The 17,828-nt window shown below is 41.8% G+C and overlaps 1 protein-coding gene across 1 annotated transcript in view; it reads right to left on the reverse strand.

The window, feature by feature from the left end:
* Window positions 1–17,828, reverse strand: part of thsd7ba (thrombospondin, type I, domain containing 7Ba) — a 624,788-nt gene that overhangs the window by 108,030 nt on the left and 498,930 nt on the right. The window contains 3 exon segments of the mRNA XM_078229305.1: window positions 2,378–2,495; window positions 6,324–6,439; window positions 17,587–17,728. Of these exon segments, the coding sequence (XP_078085431.1) occupies window positions 2,378–2,495; window positions 6,324–6,439; window positions 17,587–17,728 (376 nt within the window).

The raw sequence follows: 17,828 nt of genomic DNA on the forward strand, positions 1-17,828 counted from the left end.
CTATTAACTGCTTTGGTAACTTCTCCTTCCACCTTCAAATACCTGTGCATAAACAGTCCCAAGGTCACCCTCTCCTTGCACACCTTTTAAAATTTAATTGATATTTCTCATTCTTCCTAACAAAACGCATCACCTTACTTTTTTCTGCATTGAATTTTGTCAACCTTGTATCCAGCCATTCCATCAGCCTGTCCACGCTTTCTTAAATTCTATTACTATCTTCCTCACTGCTAAATTATGCTTCCAAGTTTTATGTCGGCTGCAAATTTCAAAATTGTGCCTGATACCTCCAAGTTCAAGTCAATAATGTATGTCAAACAAGCCGTAGTCCAACCTGGGGAACACCACTGTATTATCTTCCCCTCTGATTGGTCAAGGTATTGTCCCTATGGTAGATAGCATGTCCCTCTTTTCAGCAGTGCATGGTACTATTGCCCATTTTACCCCATGGGCTTCCCTTTTCACTAATACGCCTCTTAGTGGCACTTTAAGTAACCTTTGAAAAGTTCCTAAATACAACATCAATTGTACTGCCATCATCCACCATCATCGAAAATATCAAACTAGTGAATGAAGCACAATTTTCCCCTAATAAACCTGAGCTGGCTCTCCCCATGAATTCATCTTTGTTCATGTGGCTGTTAATATTCCCCAGGTTGTTGTTTCTCATACCTTGCCAACCTCCAGATATTTAATTGCCAGGTTTATTCTTTCCCTTAAGAGTATAAAATATTTTCAATTCCCATGCAGGGCCCTGTTATCATTAACGGTGGAGTACTCACGGAGCCCATGATGCCCCTGTTAGTTGCATAGTTTCACCATTCATGACTGGATGTGACAGACTTGCAGAGTTTACCTGACACATTCTGTTTACACAGTAAGAAGTTTAGCAACACCAGGTTAAAGTCCAACAGGTTTATTTGGTAGCAAAAGCCACACAAGCTTTCGGAGCTCCAAGCCCCTTCTTCACTTACCTGAAGAAGGGGCTTGGAGCTCCGAAAGCTTGTGTGGCTTTTGCTACCAAATAAACCTGTTGGACTTTAACCTGGTGTTGTTAAACTTCTTACTGTGTTTACCCCAGTCCAACGCCAGCATCTCCACATCATCACATTCTGTTTATGCAATGTTGCCTTCCTTCTCTGCTTATGGTGTGAATAGTCCAGTTTTGTAGCTTCACAATAAGTACTTCTGGGTGTTTGATAGACACGGTGATGGTAACAGCTTTCTGTGATAGCATGAAATGGGCGAGTGGCTTCAATGGGAACAAATGTCGAGAAAGATGTAACATCTACTGCTGACTTGCTAACACCTATTTATACCATTGCACAAAGTCAAAGTTACACTCAGTTGCTCTGGAGATCCATAGGAACAAATATGCTATGGCTGGAATTCTCCAGTCTTGCATGCCTCACTACCGTGCCAGCAAGAATGGAGAATTTAATATTCAGCCAAATCTCCATTCACAGCAGCGGGACCGGAAAATACCAGCTGTGGGCGAGGTTGGAGAATTCTGGCCTGTATTTTTTATGAATTTATTTATGTAAACTTTGGGATGTCACCAATCAATGGGAAATGTTCTTGTTCAGGTCACTTCACGTTATAATTTTAGTTGTGTTCTCAATTCCAGCAACGACTGCGTATTTGCATTATCTAACGGCGGAGGAAACAATGGAGAAACCAGAAGATGCAAATAAAATGATTAATCAGCACTAAACTGATCATCTAAAAAGAATATTGATTACTGATCTACAATGCAGACATCTTTTCCCTCCACAGTCCATGTGATCCATCTAAAGGTTTCTGAATTTACAATATGTTCAGTGCTGAATAATTCAGATATGCAAAATTCAAATGCCAAGTCGAATATTAAATGCGAACTGGCATAGACGTGCCCCGCATTTAGAATGATTTTCAAGCTAAATTCCACATTTAAACTTTTAATATTGCAGTGGATAATTAAACATATGTGACATATGATAGAATGTTTATTATGGTTGAATATGGAATATTATTTGCGGTCAGAAGAACACAGATAATGATGGACTTGTTTGCTCTCCTTACCGTCATATATAATTCCTTTAGAAACATTTGTTCAGGTGTGTCGTACCTACTGCATAGGTTTTTCCCCACAATTCAGCAACAACAACAAAACCATTTAAAAGTACTTAAGATACCAATAACTGAATTGTGGTGACAACCAACAAACATGTTCCCTAAGCTGCTCTTATTAAATTTAAGCAATTACTATGTAATTAGTCCATTGGAATGACCATTGTGACATCTGTTGTTAGGTTAAACTCAGTAAATGTTTCTTTCACTGTCTTAAACAGAAGGTGAGTTGATGCCTGCATTTAGGTGGTCGTAAGTTTTCACGTACCTTCAAGTCCACAAGTGCGGGAACATTCCGACCAAGAAGACCACTCCGACAGCTGGCAATTTACAGGGCATTCCACAAAGCAATACATAGATAAATGCCAGGGAGACTCCAGTTTCATCTTGGAAAAGGGAAACAAAGAAATGCAACAGCGGACGGTCCAGTCAATATTGTCATTTAGTTGTGACCTTTAACAACAACTTGCATTTAAAGAGCAGCACTGGCACAGTGAAACATATCAATGCATCTCACAGGAACACTGCAAACAAAATTTGGCATTGAGCCATAAAAGGAGACATTAAGACAAGTAACCAAAAGCTTTGGCATAAAGATAGGATTAAAGATGCCTCTTAACGGAGGAGAGGCAGAAAGCTGATGGCCACTTCATCAATCCATCTCATAGAAATCAGTAACTTTTGAATTCTGTTGTTGGTTTCTGGTCCTTGTTCTGCTGGGAGGTTTGTACAAGGAAGGTACATTGTGGGAGGTGAGAGGTGCAAAGATATTCTGAGGAACTTCCACTCAATAAATAAAAAGTGGGTAAAATTAATGGTAGGGTATGCATAATCCATAAGCACAGATTTAATCATTTTTCCACAGGGTCGTAAATATTTATTTGCATGCTATGGAACCTTAACACTGCAGCAATCCTTTGGAATGCTGAAATATGCTCCATTACAGCACCCACTCACTGAATCACCCCTATTGTCATATTTTGTGTTGTATTATAATTTGACTAAAACGATAAATGTGATTGCTACTGTTATTAGACATGGTCAAAGCACTTTCCCATAGATAATGAAAATCTAGCCTTATCTTTATCAGTTAATGACTGGATCACTGAAGCCATAGTTACAATGGCATACAGATTAAATTACTTAAACTATCTGGGTTCAATATAAATGTTTAACCAGGAGCTGCAAAAAAATGTATTTCACTTTTAAAACTCAGCCTCCGATATGGAGTAGCCTTTATTCTCTCGTGGCCTTTCACTGATTTTAGCTTTATTTGTGCAGTATGTTTTGCTGGTGCATGCTTCACTGTTTAATTGCTGACTCTGTGCAGTTATTTTGACACATTGGGAACCTGTCATCCAACAAAGATATGATCCGCATGGTCTTACATAAAGTTAGCTTTAAAATACTTGGCCACCATAGGTTGAGACAATAGAACTATAAACCACCACTGGAAAGATGAAACTATAAAATGCCATTGTTTGGAATTGGGCAATGATCAAAAGTTATTCAGAGGCACAAACTTTAAAATTGTTTTGACCAATAGGGTCAAAATGTGAAATCTGCAACAAAAACAGAAAAATGCTGGAAAATTTCAGCAGGTCTGACAGCATCTGTGGAAAGAGAGGAGAGCCAATGTCTGCATTCTGTTTAAATTTTAAAGGAAGTCATGTTATTCCTGTATCGTTTGACCGTAGAGGCAATCCGCAATAATATGCTGCCAGCAGAGACATACATTTAACAGAGAGGTGGGTCAGGGAATGGGGGAGGGGGAATTTTCCGTTCCCACTTTTAGGGGGCCGGGAACGGCTGAGTGGGCACAAGATAGCACGGGAGTCCCAAAAAGGCTTTTAAGTCCACAGGATTTCCCCAATCGAATGTGCCCGCCCCCCCCACCAATCACATAATCCCCCAACCAACAGACACACACACATCTGAGCCTAACCTTCTCTCTGTCTGTCATGAAGCTCCCATACTTAACTGGACCTGGTCTCTGGGACTTCGAATCTGGTGACTGCTAACAGTCCCAGCTCAGACCGCTGCAGCCACTGGCAATACAGAGCTACCGGTCAGCCAGATTGGTCAGCATTTCTCTGAGATGGACCTTCCAAATGAGGGATGGAAGTCCTGCCTCCAGCCAATTAATGCTCCTTGAAGTGTTAACTGACTGTGGGGCTGCCGTGATCAACGACGATGTGTTCCTCACCAACTCTACAGGTGGCAGGGTGGGAAACCATGCCATCCAAAGCATCCTGCCCTTGGCGTAGAGGTTATAAATGACATTAAAAGGTCAATTTCCCGACTCAGGACCAGCTGGAAACTGTTTAGCAGTTGAATGAAACCTGAAACAGAAAACACAGTTCAGAAAGAACGGCCTGCTTTTTTTCAGTGCCACAAGGTGTCCCAAGGCATGTTCCAGCCAATGAAGTACTTTTGAAGTATGGTCACTGTTGTGATACAGGAAATGGAGCAGACAATTGGTGCACTGCATGCTCCCACAAACAACAATGTGATAATGATGAGATAATTCATTTTTTTAATGATCTTGATTAAGGGATAACATTGGGGCAGGAAAACAGGGTTAACTCCCTTACTCTTCATAATAACCCGATGGGATCTTTCACAAGGGCAGAAGGGAGGCTTGGTTTAACATCTTATCTGGAATGGGACTTCGAGACACATTTAAAGACAAGTATGCTTCTAACTGAGCCACAGCTGACACTGAAAGAATTGTATTACTTTCCTCCACCAACCATAAGTGTAACAGAGACAGCCCCTGCTACAGAAACAGGCAATGTACCCAGGGATCAAGCACTGAGAGTAATTGGAGTATTTGATTAGCATGGACATAACAAATATGAGAACATTGAATGTGGAGTGAATGCTAGTAAAGATCTTACCTGATGTTCCTTACATAGAAATTAATTGAAGTGAAATTGGGTGGCTTCTTTTTCCAAGTTTGCACCCAGACTAACATGGTTTTACAATAGTCACTGTGCCAGCAATCTATTGTGGCTGGAGACACAGCCAGGAATATCCTCCAACTCATAGATTCATAGAATCCAGACAGTGCATAAAGAGGCCATTTGGCCCATCGAGATTTCACCAAAAACAATCCACCTAGGCCCTATTCCTGTAACCCCATGTATTTACCCTGCTCATCTCCCTGACAATAAGGGGTGATTTATCATGGCCAATCCACCTACCTCGCACATCTTTGGACCATGGGAGGAAACCAGAGCATCCGGCAGAAACCCACACAGACACGGGGAGAACGTGCAGACTCCGCACTTTTCCATAGATAATGAAAATCTAGCCTTATCTTTATCAGCTAATAACTGGATCAGTGAAGTCACAGTTACAATGGCAGACAGATTAAACTATGTAAAGTACCTGGGTTCAATATAAATGCTAAACCAGGAGCTGCAAAAAATTGTATTTCACTTTTAAAACTCAGCCTCTGATATGGAGTAGCCTTTATTCTCTCGTGGTATTCCACTGATTTTAGCTTTATTTATGCAGTATGTTTTGCTGGTGCATGCGTCACTGTTTAATTGCTGACTCTGTGCAGTCATTTTGACACAGTGGGAACCTGTCATCCAACAAAGATATGATCCGCATGGTCTTACATAAAGTAAAAGCAACATACTTGGTCACCACAGATTGAGACAATAAAACTATAAACCACCACTGGAAACATGAAACTATAAAATGCCATTGTTTGGAAGCCAGAGTTGATCCCGGGTCCCTGGTGCTGTGAGGCAGCAGTGCTAACTACTGTGTCATTGTGCTGCCCCATAACTGTGTCATTAAAGTGTAGAAAGAGTGAACTGAACTGATGTGACAGGCACCACTGGCACATTGTTTGAAGTGTCTTTCAACGATGATTTCATTGCTCACAATGGTGCTATATGCATTATGTTGGTGTGGATGGGATTTAACAATAGAAGGGACTAGGTAGATTAGATTATGTTGGAAAGTGTAAAAAAAATTGAACTGGTAAGTCATGTCATGCATTAAATGTGACAGTAGTTTCTTGTTCACAACTTTTACTGTTTGATGCTGATTTGATTGGTTTTGATTCACAGAAGAGTAAGGAGGATGAAGGTTACACATAATGTCACAGGTATTATGCGTTTAACAGTCCTTTTCAATAACACCTCTAAATCAACCAGATGCAGCCATGAAACCGTGGTCCATATTTGAGATCTCACCTTCTCACAGAGCATGACATCAACTGACTTCCCATTACTTTGCGCACAATCCAACAAGCGGAACTTCAGCCCTTCTCCACAGACTGCATTCTCACTCAGCTGGCAAGAGCTCCATTCTGAGAAACACAAAACCACATCCATGAAAGGACAACTATTGACTGTAGTCTGCATCTGTACCTGTTACAGTTATCATCCTAGAGAATATTATCAACTCAAACACGATCAGTTGTTTTTAATTACCAACAGGTCGATTGAGAAGAGAACATTACACCACACCGGAGAAAAAATTGCCCTCACACCTTTTGGATATGTACGCGCATTGTATCAAACGTTTCTGCAGAGCAGTGCTGGTGTCTAACTGGCATCATTCACCTCTCCATCAAACTGGTGATTTGAAAATTTAACACAATGACATGTGGGTCAATGATGATATTCAACTCTGCATAGCTATTTATTAAGGCTATTTATTTCCTTACTGGAAAGAATATTGATGGATGTGAAGCTTACATATGCTTACAAAACTACATTTGTTAGCTGAGGTGTTGCATAACAATACAGAAAGGGACAAGTGTAATTGAATTGAAGTTCCTGAACTCTACAATTCGAAGCGACTGAAATCAATAGCTCTCATCAAAATAAATGGTTCCAGTGAAAATGTTGACTTCAATTCATTTAGATTTTTGAGCAAATGAAATAGAAAGTTTGTGGTATGGATTTGCAGGAAACTCTGAGAACTACAGAGTTAAAAGGCAAATATTTTACGCAAAAGGTGATGATGTGTGGAACAGTCTGGCGCAGAAACAATGGCAGGTGAAAAATTATTAAAGGATTTGATTTGATTTATTGTTGTCACATTTATTAACATACAGTGAAAAGTATTGTTTCTTGCGCGCTATACAAAGCATACTGTTCATAGAGAAGGAAATGAGAGAGTGCAGAATGCAGTATTACAGTCATAGCTAGGGCGTAAAGAAGGATCAACTTAATGCAAGGTACGTCCATTCAAAAATCTGACAGCAGCAGGGAAGAAGCTGTTCTTGAGTCAGTTGGTACGTGACCTCAGACTTTTGTATCTTTTTCCCGACGGAAGAAGGTGGAAGAGAGAATGTCCGGGGTGCGTGAGGTCCTTAATTATGCTGGCTGCTTTGCCGAGGCAGCGGAAAGTGTCAACAGAGTCAATGGATGGGAGGCTGGTTTGCGTGATGGATCAGGCTACATTCACGACCTTTTGTAGTTCCTTGTGGTGTTGGGCAGAGCAGGAGCCATACCAAGCTGTGATACAATCAGAAAGAATGATTTCTATGGTGCATCTGTAAACGTTGGTGAGAGTCATAGCTGACATGCCAAATTTCCTTAGTTTTCTGAGAAAGTAGAGGCATTGGTGGGCTTTCTTAACTATAGTGTTAGCATGGAGGGACCAGGACAGGTTGTTGGTGATCTGGACACCTAAAAACTTGAAGCTTTTGCCCATTTCTACTTCATCCCCATTGATGTAGACAGGGCATGTTCTCCTCTACGCTTCCTAAATAAATGACAATCTTTCTCGTTTTGTTGGCATTGAGGGAGAGATTATTGTCACCGCACCAGATTCTCTATCTTTTTCCTGTACTCAGGAAGGCGGGAGGCAGGAAGACCACCTGATGAATTTTATCTAACCCACCACCACCACTTTTAAACCCACCAGCAGTGAAGCAGAAAATTCAGCCTATTGTTTTCCAAGATGAGCTGCAGAGACTTTTCTGATCCTGTATTTTTTCTGTTTGCATGCTCCCTGATCATGGCAATATGGTGTAGTATGTAGGAACAAAGCATAGGCCTGAAGTTTTAGGACGGTGGGGGTTGTGCACATCCCCACTGACTCCAACAGGCCTGCTGCCATTTTACACTCTCAAATAGAAACATAGAAACTAGAAGCAAGGGCAGGCCATTCGGTCCTTCAATTCTGCTCTACCGTTCATTTTGATCATGGCTGATCATCAAATTCAATATCCTGATCCCCCTTTCCTCCCATATCCCTTGACCCCTTTAGCCCCAAGAGCTAGATCTAATTTCTTCTTGAAATCACGCAACGTTTTGGCCTCAGCTACTTTCAGTGATGCCATTTTAAAAGCCCTTTCACCTCCTAACCTGTCATCAGAGGGTTGGTAAAATCCAGACCATTAACTCTAGGCCTCCCTCTCCACAGGGATGTTGCCTGGTCTTTCTGAGTATTTCTAATATTTTCTGTTTGCTGATTTCCAGTGTCCACCCTTCTCTAACTTTGACATTGATTTCAGGCTTATGCTTAAACAAACTAAATCTCTAAGCACTAACTCATAAGGTGACGATTATTTTGTGGACTGTGGGCTCATTTTGTAAGAGAACAGAAAAACTTCCAGCCTGTGTTGAAGAGAAAGATTGAAATTGCTGCTCAGCTTGCCAATTACCAAATACTTCTGCAGCTCTTCACAATCACTTCTTTCTGCATTGCCAGAGTGTATGGTAGTATGGAACTGTTTGTGACTCGATTCTTGCTCATATACTTCAAACTCTTCTGATGTAAACTGTGGACCAACATCATAATATCAACACAAACGCTTCTAGGAACCCATAATTTCAAACCAACTTTTCAAAGCCTAAGTAGTTTTGCCACTTGTGGTATTGGCATTGACTCAACATTTATCCACTTGCTGTAGCTATCGACCAAAGCAAAGCATTCTTCTTCTTCCACTTAAAAGTAATTGACATGTTCTCATTCCCACTGTTTTAATGTCTTTTACCATGGAATGTATGGAACCTTGGTGGGTTCATTTCTCACTCTGAGACAGGCTTCCCAACTTTTCACCAACTCATAGACTCCCCACAGTGCAGAAGGAGGCCATTCGGCCCATCAGTGTGCACCAACCACAATCCCACCCAGGCCCTATTCCCGTAACCCCACATGTTTACCCTGCTAATCCCCCTGTCACAGGGTCAATTTAGCATGGCCAATCAACATCTTTGGACTGTGGGGGGGGAAACCAGAGCACCCAGAGGAAACGCACACAGACATGGGGAGAATGTGCAAACTCCATACAGATAGTGACCTGAGGCCAGAATCAAACCCGGGTCCCTGGCGCTGTGATGCAGCAATGCTAACCACTGTGCCATCGTGCCACCCCTTAGGACAACAAAAATAACCTCTTGCTACCATTTTCATCACACAGCCCGTGTGCGTACAGGAGCCATGATGGCACGGCGGTTAGCATTTCTGCCTTACAGCACCAGGGTTTGATCCTGGCCGGGGATGGCTCTTTCTCATAAGAACTCATAACTCATAGCAACTATAAGCAGGAGTAGGCAATTTAGTCCCTCGAGATTGCTCTGCCATTTAATATGAACCTGATTGATCTCATCTCAGCCTCAAGTCCATTTTCTTGCCTATTCACCATAGCCCTTCAAACTCTTACTAATTAAAAATCTGTCCACCTCGTCTTTAAATTTGCTCAAAGTCTCAGTATCCAGTACACCTCTGGGGTAGTGAATTCCACACACTCACAATCCTTTGAGAGAAGTTATTGAGAGAAGTTTGTGTGGAGATTGCACGTCATCTGCATGTGTTTTCTCTGGGTGCCCCGGTTTCCTCCCACAATCCAAAGATGTTCAGGTTAAATGGTTTGGTCATGCTAAATTGCCCCTTTGTGTCCTAAGATGTGTAGGTTAGGTTCATTAGCTGTGGTAAATGTGCGGGGTTATGGGGAAAGGGTGGAGGCGAGGGCCTGGGTGGGATGCTCTTTTGGAGAGTTGGTATAGACACAATGGGCTTATTGGTCTCTTTCTGCACTGTAGGGATTCTATGGTTCTATACTTCTCTTAATGAAGTCTGTCTCCAAACAATAGCAGAATAATGACTGAAACTTCATTAGGGGTGATCTACATTCAGTTCATTCCTGTGATTTTTCATCCAGTAAGAAGTTTAACAACACCAGGTTAAAGTCCAACAGGTTTATTTGGTAGCAAAAGCCACACAAGCTTTCGGAGCTCCAAGCCCCTTCTTCAGGTGAGTGGGAATTCTGTTCACAAACAGGGCATATAAAGACAGAGACTCAATTTACATGAATAATGGTTGGAATGCGAATACTTACAGCTAATCAAGTCTTTAAGAAAGTCTTCTTAGAGACTTCTTAAAGACTTCTTAAAGACTGAAAGTCTTCTTAAAGACTTGATTAGCTGTAAGTATTCACATTCCAACCATTATTCATGTAAATTGAGTCTCTGTCTTTATATGCCCTGTTTGTGAACAGAATTCCCACTCACCTGAAGAAGGGGCTTGGAGCTCCGAAAGCTTGTGTGGCTTTTGCTACCAAATAAACCTGTTGGACTTTAACCTGGTGTTGTTAAACTTCTTACTGTGTTTACCCCAGTCCAACGCCGGCATCTCCACATCATTTTTCATCCAGCCATTCATGACATAATTAAACACTTTGCTGAGCATCACGTCCTTGCCATTGGGCTGGAATTTCCAGCCCCTCCCACCAGCAGGATCTTGCGATCGTCAATGGACTTTTGGCTGGCTCACCACATCTGTTGCAGCAGGACCTTCACACCAGGCCTGAAAATCCCGGCCAGTTTCTTCACTAATTTCTCTGGCAGACACTGGTATGCCATTTACGGGCGGCACGGTAGCACAGTGGTTAGCACTGATGCTTCACAGCTCCAGGGACCTGGGTTTGATTCCCGGCTTGGGTCACTGTCTGTGGAGTTTGCAAATTCTCCTCGTGTCTGCGTGGGTTTCTTCCGGGTGCTCCGGTTTCCTCCCACAGTCCAAAGATGTGCGGGTTAGGTTGATTGGCCATGCTAAAATTGCCGCTTAGTGTCCTGAGATGCGTAGGTTAGAGGGATTAGTGGGTAAAATATGTAGGGATATGGGGGTAGGGCCTGGGTGGGATTGTGGTCGGTGCAGACTCAATGGGCCGAATGGCCTCTTTCTGTACTGTAGGGTTTCTACGATTTCTATGATTTCTCGATGTAAAATAACTCCATAAGTAATTCAGTGTCTGGAAATGAATCAGTCTTCACGGAAAACCTTGAAAGAACATCTCATTTGGATGGCAGCCGGCATACGATATTTAACATCATATTGATCGACCGTCAACATCTATTTCTGAAGCTGTGCTGAATCAAGGGATGGTACTTCCTTCTTTGGATTATGATCATAAGGGCGTGGTGCTCAATTAACAAAGTGATCTTCCTATCGTACAATTATTTGTGGAACTTAGTAACACCGTACATGATAATTACTACTTCTTTCTCAATTTGAGAGTAATTTTGTTCTGACTTTGTTAATGTTTGTGAAGCTTATGATGCAGACCTCTCTACACTACCTTCCATTAGGTGAGCTAACACCTCCTGTGGGGCATCACATGCCAAAACCAATTGTTTCTCGGGATCACAGGAGACCAAAACAGCATCACAGTAGAAAGAACTACTTTCTTCACTTCTTGAAACGCTTTCTGACACTCCACAAACCCACTCCCAATCTATTCTATCTTTGGGCAGTTGACACAGTTGAGCAAGTGTATTAGCTCTGTCTAGGATGAACTTAGAATGATACATAAAAATCCCTATTAAATGTTTTGAGTTTTACTTTGTTATCTGGCCTCTTTGCTTTCAAAATATCAACGTTCTCCTGAGTTGGATGGGCACTATCACCATCTCTTTGGTGACCCAGGTATGTTACCCTTGACACCATGAAGCAGCACTTGTATTCTTTAGTTTTGATGCCATACTCATGAATTGGATCTAGGACTTAGTTCAACTTTACAATGTGCTCTTTCTCTATCTTACTGCTAATTTAAATGTCATCTAAAAAGCAGCGCACTGCATTCATCCCAATTAATACCTGATGCATGACACTCGGTAGATAACCCAAACGTGTGTAAGCAGTTCCTCACTCTTGTCAGTTAACTACAATTACAAATATGCATTTGACAAATCTATCTTACTTAACACCTTCCCATTTGCTGAATTAGAAAAGAAGCCTTCACTCTCAGGAATTGGGTAAGTAGCATTCTCGATCACGTTCGTTATCAATTATTTATAATCTCCACAAATCCAAACAGACCCATCTGCTTTTAGAACTACCGCAATTGGTGCAACTCATTCACTGCACTTCACCTGTTTACTTGACCCTGTTCTTATAACCTATTCAGCTCTTTACAAACTGCTTTTAACTGCATTAGGTACTGGCTTAGCCTTACAAATTGATGGTTGTACATGTCTTGACTTTGCCTTGTGATACCTAATTTTCTCATTTGGTCCCCCTTGCTCCAAGACTAGATGGTGCTCCCTTAGCACTCCCTTGAGGTCAGACACATTCATATCTCTACTGTAAATAACCCATCCCAGTTAATCGGTATACTCGTAAGCCAATTCCTTCCCATCAGGGTGACTTTGTTCCCTCCTGCTACGACCAAGAATAAGTCATAAGATCCATCATCATATTTCATCCTAATGTTGACTTCACCTAACCCTGGAATACTGTTATTGGAATAACTAGTCTATTTCACACCAGTTTTGTGTAAAGAAGTGTAACTTAGTGGCTTCTTATATTCTCGCCCTGAGATTGCAGACTCTGTTGCAGCTGTATTAATGATGAAAGTAATTTGTGAATCTCCGACTTTCATTTCCATTGTGGAGTCAGGAATTTTATCTTCAGCCCTATTATTCTCATGTGCTGTCTTTCTTGCTCTTTGATGGAGTAGGACTCTTGATCTTCCTTCTTCCTCACAGTGCCAGGGACCTGGGTTCAATTTCTGGCTTGGGTCACTGTCTTTGTGGAGTTTGTACGTTCTCCCTGTGACTGCGTGGGTTTCCTCCGGGTGCTCCGGTTTCCTCCCACAGTCCAAAGAAGTGCTGGTTATGTGCAGTGGCCATGCTAAATTCTCCCTCAGTGTACCCGAATAGGCACCGGAGTGTGGCAACTAGGGGATTTTCACAGTAACTTCATTGCAGTGTTAATGTAAGCCTACTTGTGGCACTAATAAAAAAATAAATAGACGAATGGATAATATTAACATCTGCTTCTACATCCATCATATGCACATTTGAACATTTCTAGACTCCAGAACGTTTGTAAGTTTACCACAATTTTGACCTAATGCATGACTGCAACTTGGTGTGACCTGAAGCTTTACGGTTTCCTCTACTCTCCTGCATACTGTCTGAATATGAGCGACTTTCCCACAGGCACAGCACTTTGACTGGAAATGGGGGAATTTAAATGGTTGTGGCTACCATGGCAACAGTAGCATCTACATTTCTCACTGTGAACATGGCTGCCATAGTCTGCAATTCACTGAAACCCAGTGGACTTCCCCTAACATCTCAAAAACAGAAATCTTTCTTACCATCTCCAACTTTGCTCTTGCTGCTATTTCCATGGCCCCGGCCTCACTGTAGGTTTCCTTTACAATGTGGAGATGCCGGCGCTGGACTGGGGTAAACACAGTAAGAAGTCTCACAACACCAGGTTAAAGTCCAACAGGTTTATTTGGTAGCAAAAGCCACAGGTTTATTTCGTAGCTTTTGCTACCAAATAAACTTGTTGGAATTTAACCTGGTGTTGTGAGACTTCTTACTGGGTTTCTTTCACGTCAGCTTAATGCCTTTGCTCAAAAACTTGGCCTGAATTTTATTGTTCTTTAAATCTCTGGGCGGCACGGTGGCACAGTGGTTAGCACTGCTGTCTCACAGTGCCAGGAACCTGGGTTCAATTCCCAGCTTGGGTCACTGTCTGTGTGCAGTTTGCATGTTCTCCCCATGTCTGTGTGGGTTTCCTCCGGGTGCTCTGGTTTCCTCCCACAATCTGAAAGACGCGCTGGTTAGGTGCATTGACCTGAACAGTCCAAAGATGTGCGGGTTAGGTTGATTGGCCAGGTTAAAAATTGCCCCTTAGAATCCTGAGATGCGTAGGTTAGAGGGATTAGCGGGTAAAATATGTGGGGGTAGGGCCTGGGTGGGATTGTGGTCGGTGCAGACTCGATGGGCCGAATGGCCTCCTTCTGCACTGTAGGGTTTCTATGATTCTATGATTCTATGAATGTAGTGACTAGTGGAATTTCTCAACAACTTCATTGCAGTGCCAATGTAAGCCTTACTTGTGACTAATAAATAAACTTTAACTTAACTCTGGCAAAAGTGTCTGCAAGCTTGCCTTTGAAATTCACCCCATAACAACAGTGATGAGAAAATTTATTTAATTCAAGAGTGTAATCTGCAAAAGTCTCCTATGGTGATTGTCCCTTTAAGGATCAATCTGCAGAGTACTGGTCAACATGACCCAGGGAACCAATCAGAGAGCAAGATGGAGGGTCACCCTGGTAAGCCTGGGTTTATAGCACTGAGAGTCACCTTGGGAGCTGATGGCAGGCATGAGGCTGCAACTCTTTGTATAATTTTAATCTGTAAATAAACAGGTTGTGTTTTCCCTTTTCAGGTTGTAACCAAAATGCCCTTCTTTGGACAGATAGATCCATTTGTCTCCTCCGCAGAGGAGTGAACTGGACACAATTCACAGAGCAGCTTGAGTATTACTTCCAAGCAAACAAAATGGGGGAGGAGGTGAAGCACAAGGCAATTCTCCTGAGCGTGTGTGGAGCCCAAATTTACAATCTGATTTTCAATCTCGCAGCCTCAAGCGCGCCCAACTCCAAATCATTCAGTCAGCTTGTGGAATTGGTGAAGTTACATTTCCCACCTAAACCTCCAGAGATTCAAGTTGAATCCAATCAAAATGATTGTGACTTATTTCATTAAATAAAAACATATATCGAAGGTTGGCGATTTTGGAGTCACCTTAAATGATATGTTACAGGACAGATTAGTATATGGGGTGAATAATGAGGTGATTTAATGGAGATTGCTCGCAGAGGTAGATATAAATTTTAAGTGAGAAATGGATGTGGCAAAGGCAATGGAAAGTGCTGAAAAAAGTGCACAAGAGTTAGAGTGCACAATATGGTGCCATTCAGCAGTCAGCAGCGGTGACAAAACCATAGAAGTAGCCGTGAGGTGGGGAATAAGTTTACCCACAAATAAGGCAAGAAGATTTAGAAGAGGCGATCAATCAGCAAAATTTGTAGTGAAATGTTACCAATGTGAAGGTAATCATTCCCCTGAATCCTACAGGTATAAGGAGGCTGAGTGCGTTTTTTTGTCATAGTAGAGGCCCCATAAGGCATAGGTGCAGAGCCAAGTCAAGTATACAAGTAGGCGATTAAATATTGCAGCACCAGCATACAATGTGGAAGAGTCTAGCACCAACAATTTAAATATTCACTCCCTATTTAATATAAAAGTGGGCATGATAGGCCCTATTGCTGTAATGCTCTGGGTCAACGAGAAGCCTCTTAAGATGGAAGTTGATACAGGGGCATCAGCTACTGTGATAGGTGAACATACATATCGGTACTTGAGAGAATGAGCTCAGCCAATGAATTTGAAGAGTATTGCAGCCAAGTTAACAATGTATACTGGAGAAGCTATATAAATAGTGGGCACTGCAGTGGTACCTGTAAGCTATGAAGAATATTGCCATCAGGAAATGTTACTGACTGTTTTCACACTGGAGTACCTGGGTCATCCTGTGGCAGGCACAACTGACATCATTATTGAAACAGATGGAACTGAACTGCCTGTGCCTGAAGAGGCAGCTGTCAGTGTAGTTTCGGCTGACAGCAATCCTGTTGGAGCGTCCCAGACAGAGGAGTTACGCCACTCCACAAGGATTCGGAAACTCCCTGTAAGACTCAATTTATAATTGACTGAATTCATGTACTAAACATTTCATTATCTTGAACTGTGTCAATTGAGAACTGACACTTGTATAAAAGGGTTAGAGGGGAGGGATGTGGTGATTGTCCCTTTAAGGATCAGTCTGCAGAGCCTGACCTTGAGTACGAATCAGGGAGCAGGGTGGAGGATCACCCTGGTAAGCCTGGGATTTTGTATTGTGAGCCATTTCAGGAGCTGTTTACATCCATGAGGCTGCAAGCCTCTGTGTAGGTTTAACCTTTAAATAAATTAGTTGTGTTTTCCCTAAACTGAATGAGCATCTTTACATCTCCCTTGGCAACTTCTTCCTTTGACTGAATGCAACACTCAGGGCAACTTAATTTGCTTTCAGCCAAAGATGTAACCTTTATTCGGAATTATACCAATCCTTTTTGTTAAGGTGGAATTCGCAATTGCCTCCAAACATGCCTTCAGTGCTATTTTTAATTATGTACTGCTCAAACTTCCTCCAAGTCGACGTTCCAAAAAGTGTGTATAAGTATTCTTCAATCCTTCATTTCTCAAATGGAATGTAAAAAAGAATTCCATTCCACCTACTGTGCATGGCACTGAGATAATCTCACCATGTAGATTCACTGTAAGCAGCTATTAACTTTATTGACACTCCCCCAGCAAAGGAGGCAGTAGAAAGGCAGCTATACTATACTGAGATAAAAGCAAAATACTGTAGATGCTGGAATCTGCAACAAAAACAGAAAATGCTGGAAAATCTCAGCAGATCTGCAGAGATAGAATAGAGCCAACGTTTCAAGTCTGGATGATTTCCTTGTACAGATTTTTCCATGGGAGAACCTAGACTTCATCCAGGATCCCAGATCTATCACTGTTTTTTGCACCTTGGCTTATACCTCAGTACAAACATGCGCAAGCTGCTCAATGTCCTCACGAGATGAATTTCTGTTTGCCGAGTGTATTCTCTCTTTTGTTTGAACATAACGTACCTTCAGCTTTAGGCAAAACCATTTTATGATGTTACAGCGATTTTTTTCAAAGCATTAAAATCACAGGTAAACACAGCAATCTGAATTGAACATGCACGAGTATGAATTGTTTTTGAAAGGTGAGAAAACTTAAGATTGCAAGCAAATGGGCCAATGTACTGAAATACAAATTCAGAATGTGCTCGAGGCAACTCCGTGTTGACAAGAAACTTTCATTTAAGACTATTAACTCTAACACACAGTTTACGGTCTAGCTTTTCACTGGTATGGTCTCATTTTGGAAGAACAGGCCATTAAAATCACCCTTCCTATAACGTTGTGTTGCACAATCAAAATGGTCAGATCCTAGCCTGGAAAATGAAATGACAACACAATGCTAACGGCTCAATTCGCCAGCTCCCACTCTCATTCAAAATGAATCAATGAAAATCGAAAACAAAAAAGATGTTTGTTTTCAGAGGTGATCTTAAATGGTATTCACCTTCTGCCATTTTGGAATAGCCAATTACCTGTTAGGTTGTAGTGATAGTGAAAGCAGTTTTTGTTCAGAGTGCAGGGCTCCACCTCAGAGGCTTTTGGGCAGGTTTTCCCATCGGCTGCTAGACGTAGAGGATATCGAGTTCGAATACGAATGTTCAAAATGTTACATTCCTATATAAAATTTCCAAATGCAGAAATGTGAACAGCAACATTGGCAGAAAATGTAATATAAAGTCACAATACTGTAGATGCTGGAAATTGGGAAGAAACA

Source organism: Mustelus asterias, chromosome 14 (genome assembly GCF_964213995.1).
Source record: "Mustelus asterias chromosome 14, sMusAst1.hap1.1, whole genome shotgun sequence".
NCBI classification, from domain to species: Eukaryota; Metazoa; Chordata; class Chondrichthyes; order Carcharhiniformes; family Triakidae; genus Mustelus; species Mustelus asterias.